Source organism: Amyelois transitella, chromosome 21 (assembly GCF_032362555.1).
Source record: "Amyelois transitella isolate CPQ chromosome 21, ilAmyTran1.1, whole genome shotgun sequence".
NCBI classification, from domain to species: domain Eukaryota; kingdom Metazoa; phylum Arthropoda; class Insecta; order Lepidoptera; family Pyralidae; genus Amyelois; species Amyelois transitella.
The window spans coordinates 7,092,164-7,109,896 of NC_083524.1; the positions used below are offsets into that span (position 1 = coordinate 7,092,164).

Genomic DNA, 17,733 nt, shown 5'->3' on the forward strand with positions numbered 1-17,733 from the left:
TTGTTTATAAGAGTCTTGAAATTCCACATATTGCTTCTTTATGAGTCTAGGGGCTACAAGACAGAATTACCCGTAATTCCCGTGGAAACTTATATTCAGGGGAAAAGTAGGTATTCTTATACTTTATCTATCATATCGTTATTCGCAGCGGAATCAACCTTTCTTCTTCCTGGATTTAGTCCCGGTTGCATCCTCACCACTCCGAAGAGGAGCTAGGGGTAAGCCTTTGACCAATGATCCTGGATTGGGTGTCAGGTTTATGCACGAAGCGACTCCCGTCTGACCTCCGCAACCTTTTCAGGGGAATGTGCAGGTTTCCTCACGATGTTTTCACCTTACACATACATACATATCTTCGAAAGTATCGAATCTTCGAAAATATTCATTGGTATCTTTATGCGCAACACATGTTTTAATCGGGCACCTTACCCATTCCATCACTGACACTTCAGCGGAATCAACTTTTACATACATATGGTCACGTCACGTCTATATCCCTTACGGGGTAGACTGAATGAATCAACTTTTGATGACAGATAAAGAAATAATAAAACACAGAGTCAAATATTATACTTTATTTGAATTAGAAGATTTCGTTAGTACTATAAAATATTTACTATAAATATTAATAATTCTTTCAGTCACACAATTGGCATATTGGCAGTACCCGTTCTAAGGCGATCTACACACGAACGACTGGCTAGCTTCTTCATAGACTTTAAAAAAAAAGCAATTTTAGATTAATAATTCTTTATGTATCTCCCATAAACTTTATTTCAGTTTAATTTTAGCTTTTATTACTCCGAGCTCACTTTTTATTACACCATAGGGTTTATACATTTTCGATAAATAAAAAAAATATATAAAAATGAAATAGCTAAAAGATAATGAATCTTTAAACATATCTTTGGATTTGTATATAAGTAGTAACTTAATTACTTTAGAGCATATCCCACGGATTCCTATTACATGTTTTTTTTTTATCTCCTGGGAAAAATATGTTTCCATTTCACGTACTCATCGGTTAAATTTTAGACCCATAGCAGTTTTATTGATACTATCGAGTTAAAAATCGTTCGTATTTAGAACCGCCGAACATTGGTTTAAAAATGAGCATACACAGATGTGCGCTACTCTATATTTTATTTTAAAAAAAATACTATTTTTCTAGAAGATTCTATCCATTCGTTACTAAAAACGACGACATTATTCAGCCGCATAATTTTTCTCGTTACTAATATTTTTTTTTATAAAAGTTTATACGTTTAAATTCTAAACATTTCTATTGCATAGAAAACCTGTAAAATTAAAACAAAAAAAACGAATATTTTAAAATTATTAACGCGTTTTTATATACTTTTATTATTTCTTTGTTACTTTTTATAAAGAATATAGGTACTTACGTACACCTAGTAGTACAGCAATTTAGAAATTATCTTAACTACTGCCGTAAAATTAAATTTAAAATAAATTCAATAGCAAATAATAAAAGAAGAATAGGAAAAACCTGCTTTTAAATATACTTAATACATCAAAATGGTAACCTTAAAACAAAGATCACAGCAAAAGAAATACACAAAAATACCATATGAAATTCGAAGGCGACATCAGACTATCATGTTCTAAATATCATAGATTTATAGAATTCTACCATTCCTTATAATTAAAGACTAACAATATTTCAGGCATAAATATTCTAAAACTAAGAAATATTAAATTTACGAATTGAACACTAGGTCTAAAAGTCTTATATTAATTACGAAATCGGAAATTCTGGTCCATTACATATTCTCTCTGCTACAATTGCTAGTTATTATGTACAATAGGAAGGTAGGTGTAATCTCAGATTGGCCTACATTAATTGCTAAATTGGTAACTTCTGTCTGCTTAAAAGTTGGCACATGAGATCATTTTATTCATATTGTTCTATCGTACAGATACGTATACTTGGTATTGCTTAGTATGCCAAGTGATATACATACGTACATTGTAAAAAACAAATCGTAAATTTATATATAAAATTAAACAAAGATAAATATTATTATGGTCGCTTATCTATCTGTACACAAGAATACCAAATTAATCCCTTGGTTGACGCTGTTTTTCGCTACCAGAAAAAACCTTGCACTAGGTGCAGTTATTCCTTAAGTTCCTTAAGTTGCCTTACTGCAATACGAATTAAGTTTAATATACATACTCGTAAATTGTTTTTTCATAAGTACAAAATATAAGTAACGTACTGTCAATTGCACTGCCTGTCTGATGATAATCATCCTTATTACTGTTCCCAGTAATTCAATGGATCGCTTATGAGCGAGATGAAATAATGATTTTATCTTGGTCAAGCAATACAGTAATTAGTCAAACGTACGCACCTGACGTTCCTTTATTTTATCTCGGACTTTACGCGCGCGTTTTTAATACCTGTATTTTTTATAAATAGTATAAAGCGAAAGTTTAAAATCACGTTATATCATGTATTTACTTAATTAATATTTTTCTACATCATATAAGTAATTGTTTTTAAGATGATCATTATATATATATATATATATATATATACAAGCGCATCTAATAAGGTACTATGAGATTGCTTATATTTCTGTCTAGTACGGTCAAAGGCATATTGACCTGCCCAAATTCACAGCAAATTCGCTTCTATTGCCGTGTCATAGGGTAACTTGATAAGCGGTTGACTGTACGTTGATACTCAACTTCAGATGTACGGGATGGCTTAATAAAAAGCTCAAATTTTCAAATTGAAGTTCATTAATATGATTAAATTATAAAAGAAATATGGAGCGAAAAATTCAATAAAAATTTTGTCATCCCATACATATTGAGCGTTCTGCTGATGTCACTTTTATAAAAAGTTGGAACCATAAGTTCATATAAATTAAAAAAAAAACTATCGGAAGTTTCTCCCATAAACGCCGATAAACGTAGAACACAGATTACTATGTTCATCACCACTATACTCTTTTATTATTAGCACTTTAACGTTGTATAAAAAGTAAATAAATTTGATGTATACGGTTTCCTGAAGTGTAGAATAGGAATTGTTGCAGATTTGTCCCTCAGTCGCCTTCTACAACTAGTGCCCTATTCTACACTGCCGATAACCATATAGTTAGTTATCTTTTTTCACTCTGTAATGTACGCTGCTTGCAAAAATTCTTTAAGCATATTTTAACATAATTTTTCAATGTATTGAAATCATTTATTTCGTCAACAATAACAGCATTCTAATTTTCATCAAATTGCTTTGCTAAGGCCGCCTTTTTTACATTTCTTAATTTTACCATGATAATACACATGTATATAATCACGCAGCTTTCGACGTTTATACGATAGATAGCTTTATAATGGAATTACCACTATCGCTACTAATAGTATTAAATGCGAAAATAAATCTGTCACTGAACCGATTTTGATGACATTTTGTACGAAGATGAGGGAGAACATAGGCTATTATTGCGAAAATTTCTATTTTATATATGTATATTTATTACTTACATATAATTTAAGAAATACCCATACGGATAAAGATGGGACAAGTGGATCAAATTTTCTACCAAAATTCACAGATATTATTTAAAAGCAATGATGATTAAGATGTTATAATGTAGAGATAAAATATGCCACAGTATTCTTAATTTATGAAAATCTATAAATACTTAGGAACTTTGTCGTAATACTTCTTAAAACTACACACTTAACAATAATAATTTGGGAAAAACATTACATATTTTTACAAAAAGCTTTCGATTAGAAAATAATGCCATTTCACATGGTATAAGAGTAAAGAGAGTATATAGTTTTTTATCAGTTACTTGATACTAAGGCCTAGTACTAGTGTACTGAACTAAAAATTGAAAAATACTATTTAAGTATTGTGTAGTAAAAGTCCCAACTGTAACTTTTAAAAGTAATAAATAAATAAATTAAAAAAAATTACATTTTATTAGTCTATACTATGGCTACTGCACTAAAAACCTTTTGACTAGAAATAACCCCATTTCACATGGTATAACAACAAAGTTTTTTTATTTAAGGTAATAAAGTTGAGGTCATATTAAATATATTTTGACTACAAAGCTACTAGAAAACTATTTGTGCATACATTTCTTAATTTTGGACCAGGGATATAAGATTGACCACATTTTGGATGTTTAAAGCTCACGTCGCTGGCAACACACACTGGTGGACAAAACCATATTATTGACCACACTCATATTACAAGCAAGAGTGAAAAAATACTGGTCAACATTTGAGATAAGTACTCATAAAATTATTTTACTATATACTACCATTTCCCACAAAACATGTTTTCGAGTCTTTATTGACGTCACCGAAAACAAAGAGAAGGCGAACCCCGGGCCCCAAAGCACTGCAGTTGAGTGCAACCGAAAAAAGCAGAGCTGAGAAAGATGGTTTTTGAAGTTTCATTCTTTAAATGTCTTTCAAAACTTTTTATAGTGCCATTAACCCATAATCGTAGCCAATGGCTTTTAACAGGATCAAACCGGAAATTTTACATTACCATTTCTTTACGAGCTAAAGGATTATTCCAACATCTGGCACCATTATGGTACAGTTTTCGTTGGCCAGGGGGGAGCGACAGTTGCGCTTGGGGTCTAGTTTGTCCGGATCCACTTTGATGCCACGCTTCTTCGCTGTTTCAATGATGTAACACTTCATTCTGAGGTCACTGGAATTGATTGAAAATATATTGGTAACAGATAAATTGTGTGCGCATTTAATACTTGTATTTTTTTTATATTAAAGAGAAAGGAATGAAAGTGAACGTAAGTAAAACTAAAACACTGGTTTTTGAAATGGAGAAAGAAATGACAGCATGTAATATTTTGATTGGAGGAGAAAAAGTGGAGCAAGTGAAAGAGTTTGTATATCTAGGATCAAAGTTTACATCAGATGGCAAGTATGATAGTGATATTGAAAGGAGAGTGAACGCGGGGAACATGGTGAATGGAGCTTTGCATGCCTTTATGAGCAGTCAGAAACTATCCAAAAAGGCTCGACTGGCTGTGCACAGGGGCGTGTTGGTCCCGACATTAATGTATGGGAGTGAAAGTTGGGTATGGCAAAAGAAGCATGAAAGCAGAATAAATGCAGTGGAAATGAGAGCGTTAAGGAGTATGATGGGTGTGAAATTGAGTGACAGGATAAGGAACAGCGTGATAAGGGAATGTTGTGATGTGAAAGAAGATGTAGTTACAGGAATAGAAAAGGGTATGTTAAGATGGTTCGGTCATGTGGAGAGGATGAATGAAAGCAGGTTGACTAAGCAGATATACAAGGAGAGTGTGGAGGGAAAGGTCGGAGTGGGAAGACCTAGACGAACGTATCTTGATCAAATTAAGGACGTCCTGGTAAAGGGTCAGGTCAAAAGTACCCGAAACCGCCGAGCTTGTATGAAGAGAGTTATGAATGTGGACGAAGCGAAAGAAGTATGCAGAGATCGTGGCAAGTGGAAAGAGGTAGTCTCTGCCTACCCCTCCGGGAAAGAGGCGTGATTGTATGTATGTATGTATGTATGTATTTTTTTTATAAATAGTACAAATCCAGTCGCCTAGATGTGCAAGGCTTTCTTATGTTTTAAGTTAATATTTGCTTTGGTTAACAATAAAGTGATAATTTTCTATTGGTACCGGGAACTACACCACCTATACGGCTGTAATCACTTGTCTAAAATATAAATATGTTCAATAGTTACCTGAATTTCATTGATAAACAGCACAAACAGCATATAAGAGCCATTGTGACCAGGACTCCCATAGTAGCCAAAACTAAGTCCATCAGAGTAAATTCCATCATTTACTCCGTTGAATATCGATTGTTAAAAGTTTTAAATATCTGAGACCTGAAAATTTTAATGTACAAGCGCGTTAATTAAACACAAATAAAAACAAATGAACGTCATTTTATTTTAATCAAGAAATTTCACTTACTTATTTGAGATTTTAGGATTATTTGATGGGCAGAAAATAAGAGAATCTGCGAAAGAAGATACCGTCGCAAAATTTATTCATCAATCCAATTTTATTTACAACACAAACAATCTTTCACAATTTTAATTAATGGAGAAAAATAATTTTACTGATTGACATTGACAGTGTTTACAAAGTATCAGACGCATGTCAGTCAGTGCCACAGAATAAAACTTCACTGCCAATATCTTAATGTCAAAGCCATCCTAAGAAGGAAAAGGAACGAAATGGGTTTATTCACGAACGTAAAAAGCAATATAGTCATAAATTCTCTCACTGTCCAGCTTTCAGGCTTGCCAAAGTGGTAGAAAGACAATACAATTTGCATTCAATGTTCATGAATAACAGAACAAGAATTAATTAAACAATCTGCAATTCAAAATATTGAATATAAACAAAATGAAGCTTACTACATTTATTACGTTTGTATTTAAAGATTTTTTTCTAATGTAGACCAGACTTATGCATTCCAGGACCGTAGTATGTGAAAGGTCAAACACCATGAGGAGAAAGGTAATACAAAGATACAAGGTTTTCAGCTGTCTCAATCTGTATTTCTCTCTATACATTTGTCTTATTATTTAACACACGAAAACACCAGCATCTTCTACGACAACATTACAACTTTCTGCTTCAGCTTTACGTGGAACTTTGGCCGGCTTTTGAATTTTATGATCCCTCTGCAGCTTTTTGGACAAAGCTTTCACGTCACCTTTCAAACTCCGATCTCTGTTAAAATTAAATTTACTTTAAACTACAACCGTAGAATAAAAATTTGCGACAATTTTAGAACTGTCATTTTAAATAAATATAACTTTATCTTTACAGAGGTTTGTATAAAAAATCGTAACTATAACTTACGTGTAATTTATTCGACAACAGTAAGTGCACGCAGAAATAACGCATACCAATGCACATGCTCCGAAAAGTGCAACAGCGACACTTATTCCTCTAAAAACCTTATCGGCGTATCTTCGAATGTGTGCTGAAAAAGACATGTAAGTAATAAAACTGATTCACAAATTATTCGGATTCCAAGGCAATCTTCGAGGCAAACATTCACTGCAAGATCTATCCTTCACATAAAAACATTCGGTGTCTGAATGTTCGCGATATCTAAAATATTAACTGATTGATGGATCGTCTTTTTAGAAAATGTATTTAGTGATTAATAAAATACAAGCATTATTAATAATTGTAAGTATTTTTACTAATAAATTATATTTCAAACAAACCTGCCATACTATTGTCGTTGGCGGCACTTGGGTCTACAAAAAAGAAAATAGTTTTTGTATAGATATATAATGAACAATTGCGTATAACAGCAAATGAACTTAGTAACTGCTATTTAGTACCTACGGGATCGTAAATTGTTATTTCTGCCTTCATCAAGTGTTTAACATTCAAAACGCATTGTTTAATTGTTTCATTGTAATAATAAGCTCTGAAAAAAAAATCTTTTATTAAGTATCCGCTGATGACGTACATATGTTCTTATTTTTAAATATATTTAAAAAAATATTAATGTGTAAAATCTGTGAATTACTATTTATATTAAATTCCACTTTTTTATTTAGGCTTTGATGTGGGTAAATTTGAAAGTAAAATATAATAATTTAAGTCATACTCATCACAACCGCATTTGGAACTGCAATTGACAGAAGTAGATAAACAATCTCCATCTAAACCGCATTCAGTAGTCTTTGTTTCCAAATCAACATCAAAATTCTCTGCACTGGCTATAAATAATATATAAAAAAACATAAACATCAAGTCTATACCAATGTCCATACATATTTATCTAGCGATGATAAAAATGAACAAACTTACTTACCGATAGTTAAAAAAACGTGTACGAAAATTATCAACATTATTCTATTTTCGGTAACCATTGTAGACAGTTGTCTAGTGGCCAGTGATAGTTTTCAAATAGCGCGCTTATAAAAATGAAATATTTTGATAACAACACTTTTTTTGAATGATATTAATTACGAAAAAATATAGAAAAATTAGGTTAGTAGTAAACTAACGAAATAGAACAGTTTAACGTCACATTTGCAATGTGATTGAACTAGTTTTGCTCTGCTAAAACGTTATACCGAAATAGATTGACCTCGTTGGCCACAGTCGCACAGAAGTTTGTGTTCTCAATGTTATTTCTAATCATAGAATTTAACCGTGAGAAGCCTTTTTACTAAGTGCTAAAATAGTTAAATCAGTCAAAAGTGGAACTGAAGTACCTATCTATACCTCCGAGGCATACTGAATGGCTGAGGATCCGATAATTAAGGCGAAAGAAACAGAGTATGTGCCATTTGCTTCTCCTCTGATATATATTGTAAAAGTCAAAGGCTTATGAATTGACAGGTCTTTATTAAAGTGGAGCGTCGGTGGTCGAACGGTCAAGGTACCCGGCTAAATTGCCCAACAATAAAGTGTGGTTCAAATTTTACGTCGACCATGTACCAGGGATTGTTTTCTGAGTGATGTACCTACATTTGTTTGAGTGCTAACACGGTGATGGAAAACATTCTAAGGAAAACTGCACATTCAGAATGAATGTGTTACCATGATCCAATATGTGAAAGTAAGGTTAGGAAGGAAGGTAAGGCGGAGGTCAGATGGGAGTCGTGTGACGTGACTCCTTCAGGCGCACCCCGGTCTCCTCTCTAGAAAGGAGATAATGTAACCGGTCGAGGATTTAAGTGATGTACGTATGGAAGGAGCAACCTGTCAGTAACTTTAAATATCAATTAATAATAATATGCCACTCAACTAAATAGTGCCTTCAAGTCTTGTGAATATTAGCTTTGACTACCACGTAAGGGACATACTGAACATACATACACATAATCACGTATTTTTTCATTACGGAGTAGACATAGCCGACGCTCTCAAAAAGATCGAAGGGCCACGTTCAGGATTGTAAAGGACAAAGGCTAGATACGTGTGGATTTTAACCAGTACATTACTACAATACAAGACTAATATAATTTTCATGGGTAATCGTTAACATTTTAAACAACACACATTAAGGTATAGAATAAAGCAAAGAGTACCTATGTAATCACTACCTTTGTGTAGAGTGCATATTTTCTGCAGGGACAAATATACGTCTTAACTTATCTCTCTTTAGATTTTTTAAAGATAGAGAGAGTGGGAGGAAAGATAAGACATATGTTTAATTAACGTTCATAAATATGCCATCTGATACTGATAATGATAAAAAACTTAACTAGGTACCTAACTATTGTTTATCTATTTACTGAGATAATCCAAGATTTAGTATAGCATCAATTAAAGCTGATTTAATAATTTTGAGCAGGCAATACTGTCTTCGTAAATGTCGCGCAAGATGTCATGTCAATGTCATGTGTCTTAAGGTTACGAAATTTATTTTTACTCGCTCATACTATGGCACGTCAACTCATAAAAGAGCAAGATAGATATAGCATGTTCATCACAAAGATACACCAACCAACCGCTGCGGCGCCTCGCCTCACTGCATCGTTTCGTGTCGTGCCCGCTCAACTCGAATCAACAGAAATTGAAGTCAAAAAACCAGTTTATTTACCGAACGCGTACGTGTCGCTCGCCGCTTAACATAACTTTGGTTGGCTTTTTTGTAATTTTGGTAGTGTTCTACTACAGTGAATGTGATCTTTTAAACTTCCTGTATGAATTCCTTAACTTTTTCTGGTTAATATTTATAACTTAAAAAACATTCCAATACACACTATTTCCATAAAGTGTACCGAGCCGAAATATAAATTTCGTATCGCGAGTGAACTTTTGTGCATTCACGTGAACAAAAGTATTTTCTTTCATTGTGTCAATGTGAAAAAAGAGATGTTGTTTTATTGCAATTGCACATTTCATGATATCGATTGTCTCTGTCCGTCTCAAATTGCATTGCACAGTTGAGTGATCACCGTGTGATTTCTTCAAGACGACTTTGCAAGGCGAGTGTAAAACTTAACTACGTTATACTTAACTGTTTCTTTCATGTATCTGCAGTATTTTCTTTAATTGCTACGACAACCTTTACATTGGCGATTCTAGTGAGAATTCTATTAGAATCATGTGTACTAGTTTCCAATAGGAATATTTTGAAAACAAAGTTCTTGCTTGATCAATGCAAGTGTTTTGTTTTGGCATTCCACGGCGGTTTCAACATATATCGTGTTGACCTGGGACCGGTTTTGAACGTTTAAATAACAATATAATGAACTCGTAGTCGTTTTGATTTGCAACATTAGCACAATCGCCGAAAAACAAGATATTATCGAAAGCACGCGATGATTGTGTACCTGTTCGCATTTTGTTAGGTACCTTTGGGGCGCCTAAAAAATTTTTTTTTAGTTGTTTGAATTCATAATGTATTCATCCATAAATGTTTAAACTTTAAACATCCAGGAAAAGTCATAATCGTATGCAAGCTTGAAAGCATCTTTATGTATGTTAAGCCAAAATACTCAACTCAGTCATTCATTAAACACAAAAATGTAATTTAACAAAACTGATTGGCCCACGTTTAAAGTTGAAATAGGTCTGACCGATACAAATTTTAATCAAAATTAATTTTCAAGATGAGTTACTGAACTATTCAATCTCTGAAGCTCATGTATCAGTCAGGATTCAAACAATATATTGTAGTTATGAATCTCTCGCTTCTGTAAATCTCACAGTCAACTTATACATCAAAGATATTTCTGGTTATATAATATACCTATCTCTCTTACCAATAACTGAAATCTTTTTCTACAGATGTCACAATCAAGTCTCCAAAGTGCCGTAACCCGTTCCTGATGTCGTGTAGTAGATCCCACGAAGTCGGCTGAGTCATGCAGCGATGGCTAACAATAAAGCGCTGTATTCCATAGCTGTGGTCGTCCTCGGTTTTGTGTGCTTCATAGTGGGAGCGATAGCCGTAGGCTTGCCAAACTGGGGCTACTTCTATAGTTGTAAGTATTTCAATTCAATTCAGTCCCAACTATATCGTTACTAATATTATAAAAGCGAAAATTAATTAATATTATAAAAGCGAAAATTAATTTGTTTGTTAGTTACCTTGTTATCCGCTAAACCAATCTTCTAGAAACTGCATTACTTAAAATTTTGAGAAGGATATAGGGTTATACCTTGCATCCAAGTGAAAACAATACCTACTTGGGATTTGCGAAAAATTTAGTTGTTAGTAGTCATGCATTCTATTGTAGGGGGCTCAAATTTTGCATAGGCGAAACTGGGGGTAAAAGCTAGTAACTGATAAGTTTGAATTAGGACCTTAAAATATTACTTTGTTGTATACAGTCTGAAGTATACAGTTGTATGTTTGTCTGCTATTCTGTCTATCAGAAATAACAATAATTAAAAAAAGGGGTTTATTTAAGAGATTGATGCTAAAGATTTTTCAGTCTGGGAAAGCCAGGTTGCTAGTATTAAAAAGTCAATAGCTTTATTCAAAGCTTGGGAATGGTTCAAAATAACAATTTTTTTTTGGTCTATGGTTTAATTAAGTTATATTGAAAACATGCTTGCTCAAAGTGGTTTATTTTACTAAGACTCAACATAGTCTGTACATAAAAAATAAGTTTTTTATTAACAAGTCACAAAATTAACAGTTTTTTTTTTTAAATATTTTTTTAAATAATCATAGGAATGTAGCATGGATTTTGAGTTTTGACTTATAAGTAAATGTTTAACAAAAATTAAGAATAGGGCAACATTCATAATTAAAAAAAAAAATGCTTTGAATTACCAATTTCTATCCTAAATGCCTTACCAGTTAATTCTTTAAATTGTTCTTTTTTCAGCCAGTAATTTAATTATGATTATACTGGCCATTGTTACAATGTATTTTTTTTGACACACAAGTGATACACATGACACTAGTGGAGCCATTGCCTTACCTTTTTGTTTTTTACTGGCTACAAACTATTAAAAAGTTTTTATAAGAGTGGCCAGCATTAATTTCTTTTTGTAGGCAGTTGATTCGGCCATTTGGCTTGCTTGTGCACATATTAAGTAGTGTCAATACCTTGCACAAATTCTTTCAGATAACTCTGACCTACAACTGCCGACATCCTACTTTTGTAAGTACTTTCCTAATTAAAAAGAATGCATGTAGGTACCTAATTGGTGGTGGTGACAAAATGTTCTAATTGGCAATTTTTTTTTAATTTGCATACAAAATAAACTAACAAATTGTACACTAATTTTCGTAAGTTTATTTAATATTCACTCCGTCTCCACTTACGTGAATTTCGCATCTTATTTATGTTCTTCCATAAGCTTTATTAACTATCAAATTCATAATTAGGTATCGTTTATCAATCACTCCTTGAGAATCTTGTACATACACATTTGTAAAAAAAGGAGAATTACTCCTTTTTTATGAAGTGGTTAAAGCAAGATATATAATCCATGACAGCATTGCAGAATTCATAGTCCACCTGAACGTAATTGGCTATTGTTGTCCCATAGAACCTATAATGATGCTATTGATGTTAATATTGCTGTCCTTGGAACGACAAACATGCTATGTTTTTTTTCTGTACATTATGTTGATATTTCAATAGTATATCGGAATGAATCGAAAAGCTTATATTGAGGGAAAGGTTGATTCTTGACTGAATCATATGTATAACCAAATAACAGGGATTATTCTTTTAGGAGATAGACTAGCAACCTGTTACTAGTTACATCTCTATTCCACCATTAAATAATGTACAGCTGAATGTGGTTTTAAGTGTATTCAAGATTGTTGGCTCTGTCTACCCCATAAGGAATAAGACCCCGATTATATGAATGTATTGTAATAGTAAGCAAAATTCGTTAACATCTATGAAAAAATAAAGTTGGGATGCTGTTTATCAATCGACACCAATTTTTCCAATTGCAAATATATTCATGACCATTTTAAATTTAATTTGCTCCTATTTATATCAAAATAACTCACAGTTACATCCTCTAATTAAACAATTTATAAAAAACCGGACCTTATCTCCAGCGAGAGGGCAGAACCCTAAAGTGGGGCAAACCGCGCAACAAAGTATACTGTTACCTTTGCCTTTCTAAGTCCAATATCTCAAATTTAGATCGTGTTTTTCCCGGCTAACTAAATTGTTCGAGGGATCGCTTTTGTATTAGAAAGTAAGTAATTTAATACAGTTCTTGAGTCTAAGGAATTATATAATAAAGGCTTCGGCAAACGAGAAGGCGCGGAGCATTTCCATACATACATACATATAATCACGTCTATATCCCTTGCGGGGTAGACAGAGCCAACAGTCTTATAAAGACTGATAGGTCACGTTCAGCTATTTGGCTTTAAGATAGAATTGAGATTCAAATAGTGACAGGTTGCTAGCCCATCGCCTAAAAAAGAATCCCAAGTATGTCAGCCTATCCCTTAGTCGCCTTTTACGACATCCATGGGAAAGAGATGGAGTGGTCCCATTCTTTTTTGTATTGGTGCCGGGAACCACACGGCGGAGCATTTCGAACGCGGAAAAATTTGGTGTGACGTAGTTTAAAGAGTTTCTTATATTACAACTTTCGGGGGCTAACATTAAAAATCAGTGCTCCTTCTGCCCCGCGTTATGGTGTCACAATTATCAGACGCGATGTCTGTCACATCCAGCAGTAGGTACTAACACTTCCACACCTATTACATACATACACATCATCAGCTACAGTCTTGAAAAGACCAAAGGGCCACGTTCAGTTGTATGGCTTAACGATGGAATTGAGATTCAAATAATGACAGGTTGCCAGCCCATCGCTCCAAATCCAAAGTTTATTTATTTAGCCTTTCCCTTATTCAACACAACATCCCCATGGATCTTTCCCATGAAAGATACGAGTATACAAGTGATTTTATTTTAAAGCGCTGGCAGCCACACGGCTTTTACCTATTACGACTTATAACTTATAGAATAGATTTATTTTCAAAATGGATAAGTCAACATAACTTAGGTCTCATTATATCTACTTCCGTTTCCAAAGCGCATGTGTAGAAGAAGCGGCGGGGGAAACTTCACTGCAGCATTTTCACCAATGAATGAAATACAAATATTAAGATATTGTGTTGTTCATGCCTGCGGCGCCTAGCTGTTTTCTTCTGTGGTTGCTCGAAATGAAAGAGAAGTCAGATTTACGATGCTAATAGGTATAAATTACGTAGTCCTTGGCCAATTAGCTGGCGTTAAAGTTATTAGCGCTTCTGTACCTGTGTACATTCTTATTTCTATGAAATTCCACATCTCAACCACGAGATTAATTACTGCTAGCAAGTTATCGCTTGTTGGCAGTTAAAACGAACTGACAAAGTGGTATGTTAATGACATATAAACTCGGTAAAAACATGATTTGATGATCCTTTATTTTACGTAATACATATATGTATATCCCTTGCCGGGTAGACAGAGCCCAACAGTCTTGAAAAAACTGAAAGGCCACTTCAAGGCTTCTTCAAATTCAGCTGTATTGAGATATTGCTAAACAAAGAGGCTTAAATTGTAACCTAAGCGTTTTTTTTTTTCACTAAATAATATGCACTTGATTGTTTAACTAATTACTTTTCTGTGAAAATTTCTTCTGGGGATTACGGGAATCTTTTGAAGGAAGGATTAGTTTTGAAAGAACCTCCCTGAGCATTTTTTTAAATTCAAATACAAATACCTTTTAGATTCATCAGAAATATCGTATTTATCTCACACACATACAACGTATGTACTAGCTATGTCATGAACTCGCAGTCACGTACCACTATAAAACCACGTAAAACCTTGCAATAAAAATTCTAATGTTACATTGCATTACAAGAATTTTTGCCTGCGCCCGAATCAGATGCATTTAAAAATGTGACACGCCCGCCAAACGGGTCATTGACCCGGGACCTTTGTCACAAAACTTGTGGGAGATGTGCCCGCACTCGATTACAAACTTTTTTTTAAATCACTCGAGCATTCAACTCGTTCTTTAGAATAATGCAAATTCTTTTTTTGAACCCTGTTAGACAAGTTCTTATCAATATTCTAGAAACGAAGTCTTGACTTGCAATGTTTTTTTAAAAATAAATTATGCATATTACATTTTTATGCAGAGGAAAACAGTACGTACATAATTACTTGCATGTTTAGTTACGTTACAACCAGTTAATTTGCTAATTGTATTAGTGTAATAAAAACTTCATTCATAATAAATTGTGTTTAACCAATGCGAAGTTTAATTTTAATAAAAGATTCTTCTGGTAAATTGCTTACATGTTTTAGGTTTAAAGTTAAAGGCTATCCTTTTGGACGCTCGTTACTAATTCGCGGTAAAAATATAAAATTAAGAGAAAAGCACTTGTTAGAACTATGGCTCCTTCTTCCGTCTGGAGTTAATCCCGTATATTACACACCTTACTAAAGAGAAACTGTCCGGGAACATTCAAAAGAAGAAAAAATGGGTATCTTTTTGACAGGCATGTATTATAACATCTTAGTCTTCATCGTCACTTACCATCAGATGAGATTGAATACAAATGCCTAATGCAATATTGAATAAAATAAAACCGGTAAGCATTTTATCGACTCCTGTCTGATCTCATCAAAGGTTAAAAGAAAACCAAAAACTGGAATTTTGCTGTGTCTCAAAGCAAGTATTAGAGAGAATAAGTTAGCCTTGTTATTTAATAAAACTCAATATTGAGGAAAAGACATGCATAAAAGCCAGAGACTTACATCTTTCCACTTTGCAGGGAGGGCATTCGATTCTTTATTTTTGCGTGAATGTGGTTACAAAGGTTTTTTATGACATTAATGGTACAGCACCTTAGCCTGATCAAGGCATGCAAAACTTGTTAATATATAATAGTTAACATCTAATTATCTATAAGGTTTATTCTATTCCAAGTTATTAATCCAGCACTTCAAAAAAATTATCGTAAACAACTTCTTTGTATGCATGCAAGCTCGTCGATTTGGGTACTCTTGACCTGGAAAGATCTAAAGAAATAAGAAACCATAGTTTTCGCTGTACTGTATTTATAGCATTGTACTGTACCATCTACAGTGGACTCCCACAGAACTAACGGTACACAACAAATTCATAATAAATGGTTCTTTCATTATATTTTCAATCGATTTATTATCTCGCCGCGTGACTAGGTTGCTGATGTAGACCATAATGATACTAATGATGCTATATTGATTGTAGATATGGTAGAAATAAATGTGAATGCACGCGGCCTACAAATAAAACGTTTGGATCAAACTGTCTAAAAATTACCTGTCTACGTAAGCGATATCTTATAAATTAATAAAATCTGTTTGTCTACTATATTTACCATGTGTGTAACCTCGACCTTTGCTTTTTTGAGCCTTTTTGTATCGTTAGTTTTTTCATTCACCTTTATAATTATATAAATTTTTGACGCAAGTCTTATATTATTACTTTGTTTACTCTCTTGACTCTCCTGTAACGCAATATTATAATAGTTATTACATCCGTTAAAGTATTCAACGGCCTGCTCTATTTTTAAATCGATTTAAGTTAATTTCTTTTTCCCAAAGTTTTTTATCCCAAAGTTTTCAATTAAACTAATCAAAATCGTAGTCCCGTGTGATCCGCACAACAGTACCATAACCCGTACGAAATTCCTCAACAAAATTGTAACATGGTACTCACAAAAGCGTAACTGTTTTTGAGGTTTGCCTATTCGTATCGTCCCATCAATGGTGCGGCCTGCTCATGACAATGCCGTTTTTTTTTCACTGAACAACGACCTCGCCTGAGCCGGCAGACATGCGCTAGCGATTCTGTTTAGTCGCAGAATTACTGGTACGCAACATGTCTTACAGACTGTACTGCAACTGGAGTGCCAGTCGCCGGATTATTTTGATTTGAATATGTTCGTCAAGGTTAGGTAGTCTCTGCCTACCCCTCCGGGAAAGAGGCGTGATTTTATGTATGTATGTATGTTCGTCAAGCGACTGAGACCGCTCATATATCTTACTGGCTAAACGATTACGGTTTTATATGTAGTGAACATCATCATCAATAAGTATATCTGCAACAGATGTAATGAAAGCATAGGAGTTTTTTTGTTGTCTATCGAAGCCATTATCTTAATTCTGGAGCATAATACCATGCGATTCGTCAATCTTGAGGTCATCAATGTCAAAAGTATCATGTCTGCTTACTTCTACGTCTAAAGGTTTAAAGGAATGCCTTTGTTTTGTCTTTTTTTGTTTGTATCTTCATTGTCCATGAAATCAATGCTAAATGAAGTGTCTGCTTAAGCGATTTATTAACAGTTAATTCGGTTTCGCTATTGGGTCTATTGAAGCCATCCGAGAAACTGATATTTTTACTGTTTGCCAATTAATAATCCGAACATATTCAGAAAAAGTGGAGTATTAGAGTTGACTTTTATATCGGACTGTGAAATCACTGATAATGCAATGCTTCCTTAATTAAAAAAGATCTCTAGCACAAAATAAATTCAAGGATTTACATACTATAAATATCGAGAGTATCTAGTAAAGAGAGAAGAGTCTAGTAAATCATAATTCCGCTGCTAAATAATGTCAACTCACACACCTGTAGGTACATTTTAAAAAACCCATCATTTAAAAGTAAAACCTGAAAAAAGCACTTTTAAAAAAAGGTTTTGATAGAAATCAAGACAAACCACAAACCATTGTATACAATTGAACCACTGAAATGCATT

The 17,733-nt window shown here is 33.6% G+C and overlaps 2 protein-coding genes across 4 annotated transcripts in view; one reads left to right on the forward strand and one right to left on the reverse strand.

Annotated features, from left to right (window-relative positions):
- Positions 1-600: 600 nt before the first annotated feature.
- LOC106138742 (uncharacterized) lies at positions 601-8,072 on the reverse strand. Of its 2 annotated transcripts, XM_013340011.2 has the most exons (8): positions 7,846-8,072; positions 7,639-7,750; positions 7,367-7,455; positions 7,247-7,279; positions 6,873-6,996; positions 5,973-6,740; positions 5,738-5,884; positions 601-4,711 (listed from the first exon to the last, which is right to left on the reverse strand). In XM_013340011.2, the coding sequence occupies exons 1-6, from the start codon at positions 7,901-7,903 to the stop codon at positions 6,593-6,595; spliced, it is 564 nt and encodes a 187-aa protein (XP_013195465.1). In that variant the 5' UTR covers positions 7,904-8,072; the 3' UTR covers positions 601-4,711; positions 5,738-5,884; positions 5,973-6,592. The 2 variants fall into 2 exon arrangements, with proteins under 2 accessions (XP_013195465.1, XP_060806208.1); XM_060950225.1 differs by lacking the exons at positions 601-4,711; positions 5,738-5,884 and having other exon boundaries at positions 6,611-6,740; positions 7,371-7,455.
- Positions 8,073-10,782: 2,710 nt separating this feature from the next.
- The window catches only part of LOC106138752 (uncharacterized), a 41,078-nt gene continuing 34,127 nt past the window's right edge, over positions 10,783-17,733 (forward strand). The window contains exons 1-2 of one of the 2 annotated variants that reach the window (XM_060950336.1): positions 10,783-10,975; positions 12,071-12,106. In XM_060950336.1, coding sequence (XP_060806319.1) covers positions 10,864-10,975; positions 12,071-12,106 — 148 coding nt within the window. In that variant the 5' untranslated portion in view covers positions 10,783-10,863. The remainder of the gene's footprint in view (positions 10,976-12,070; positions 12,107-17,733) is intronic. The other variant, XM_060950337.1, reaches the window with a different exon arrangement.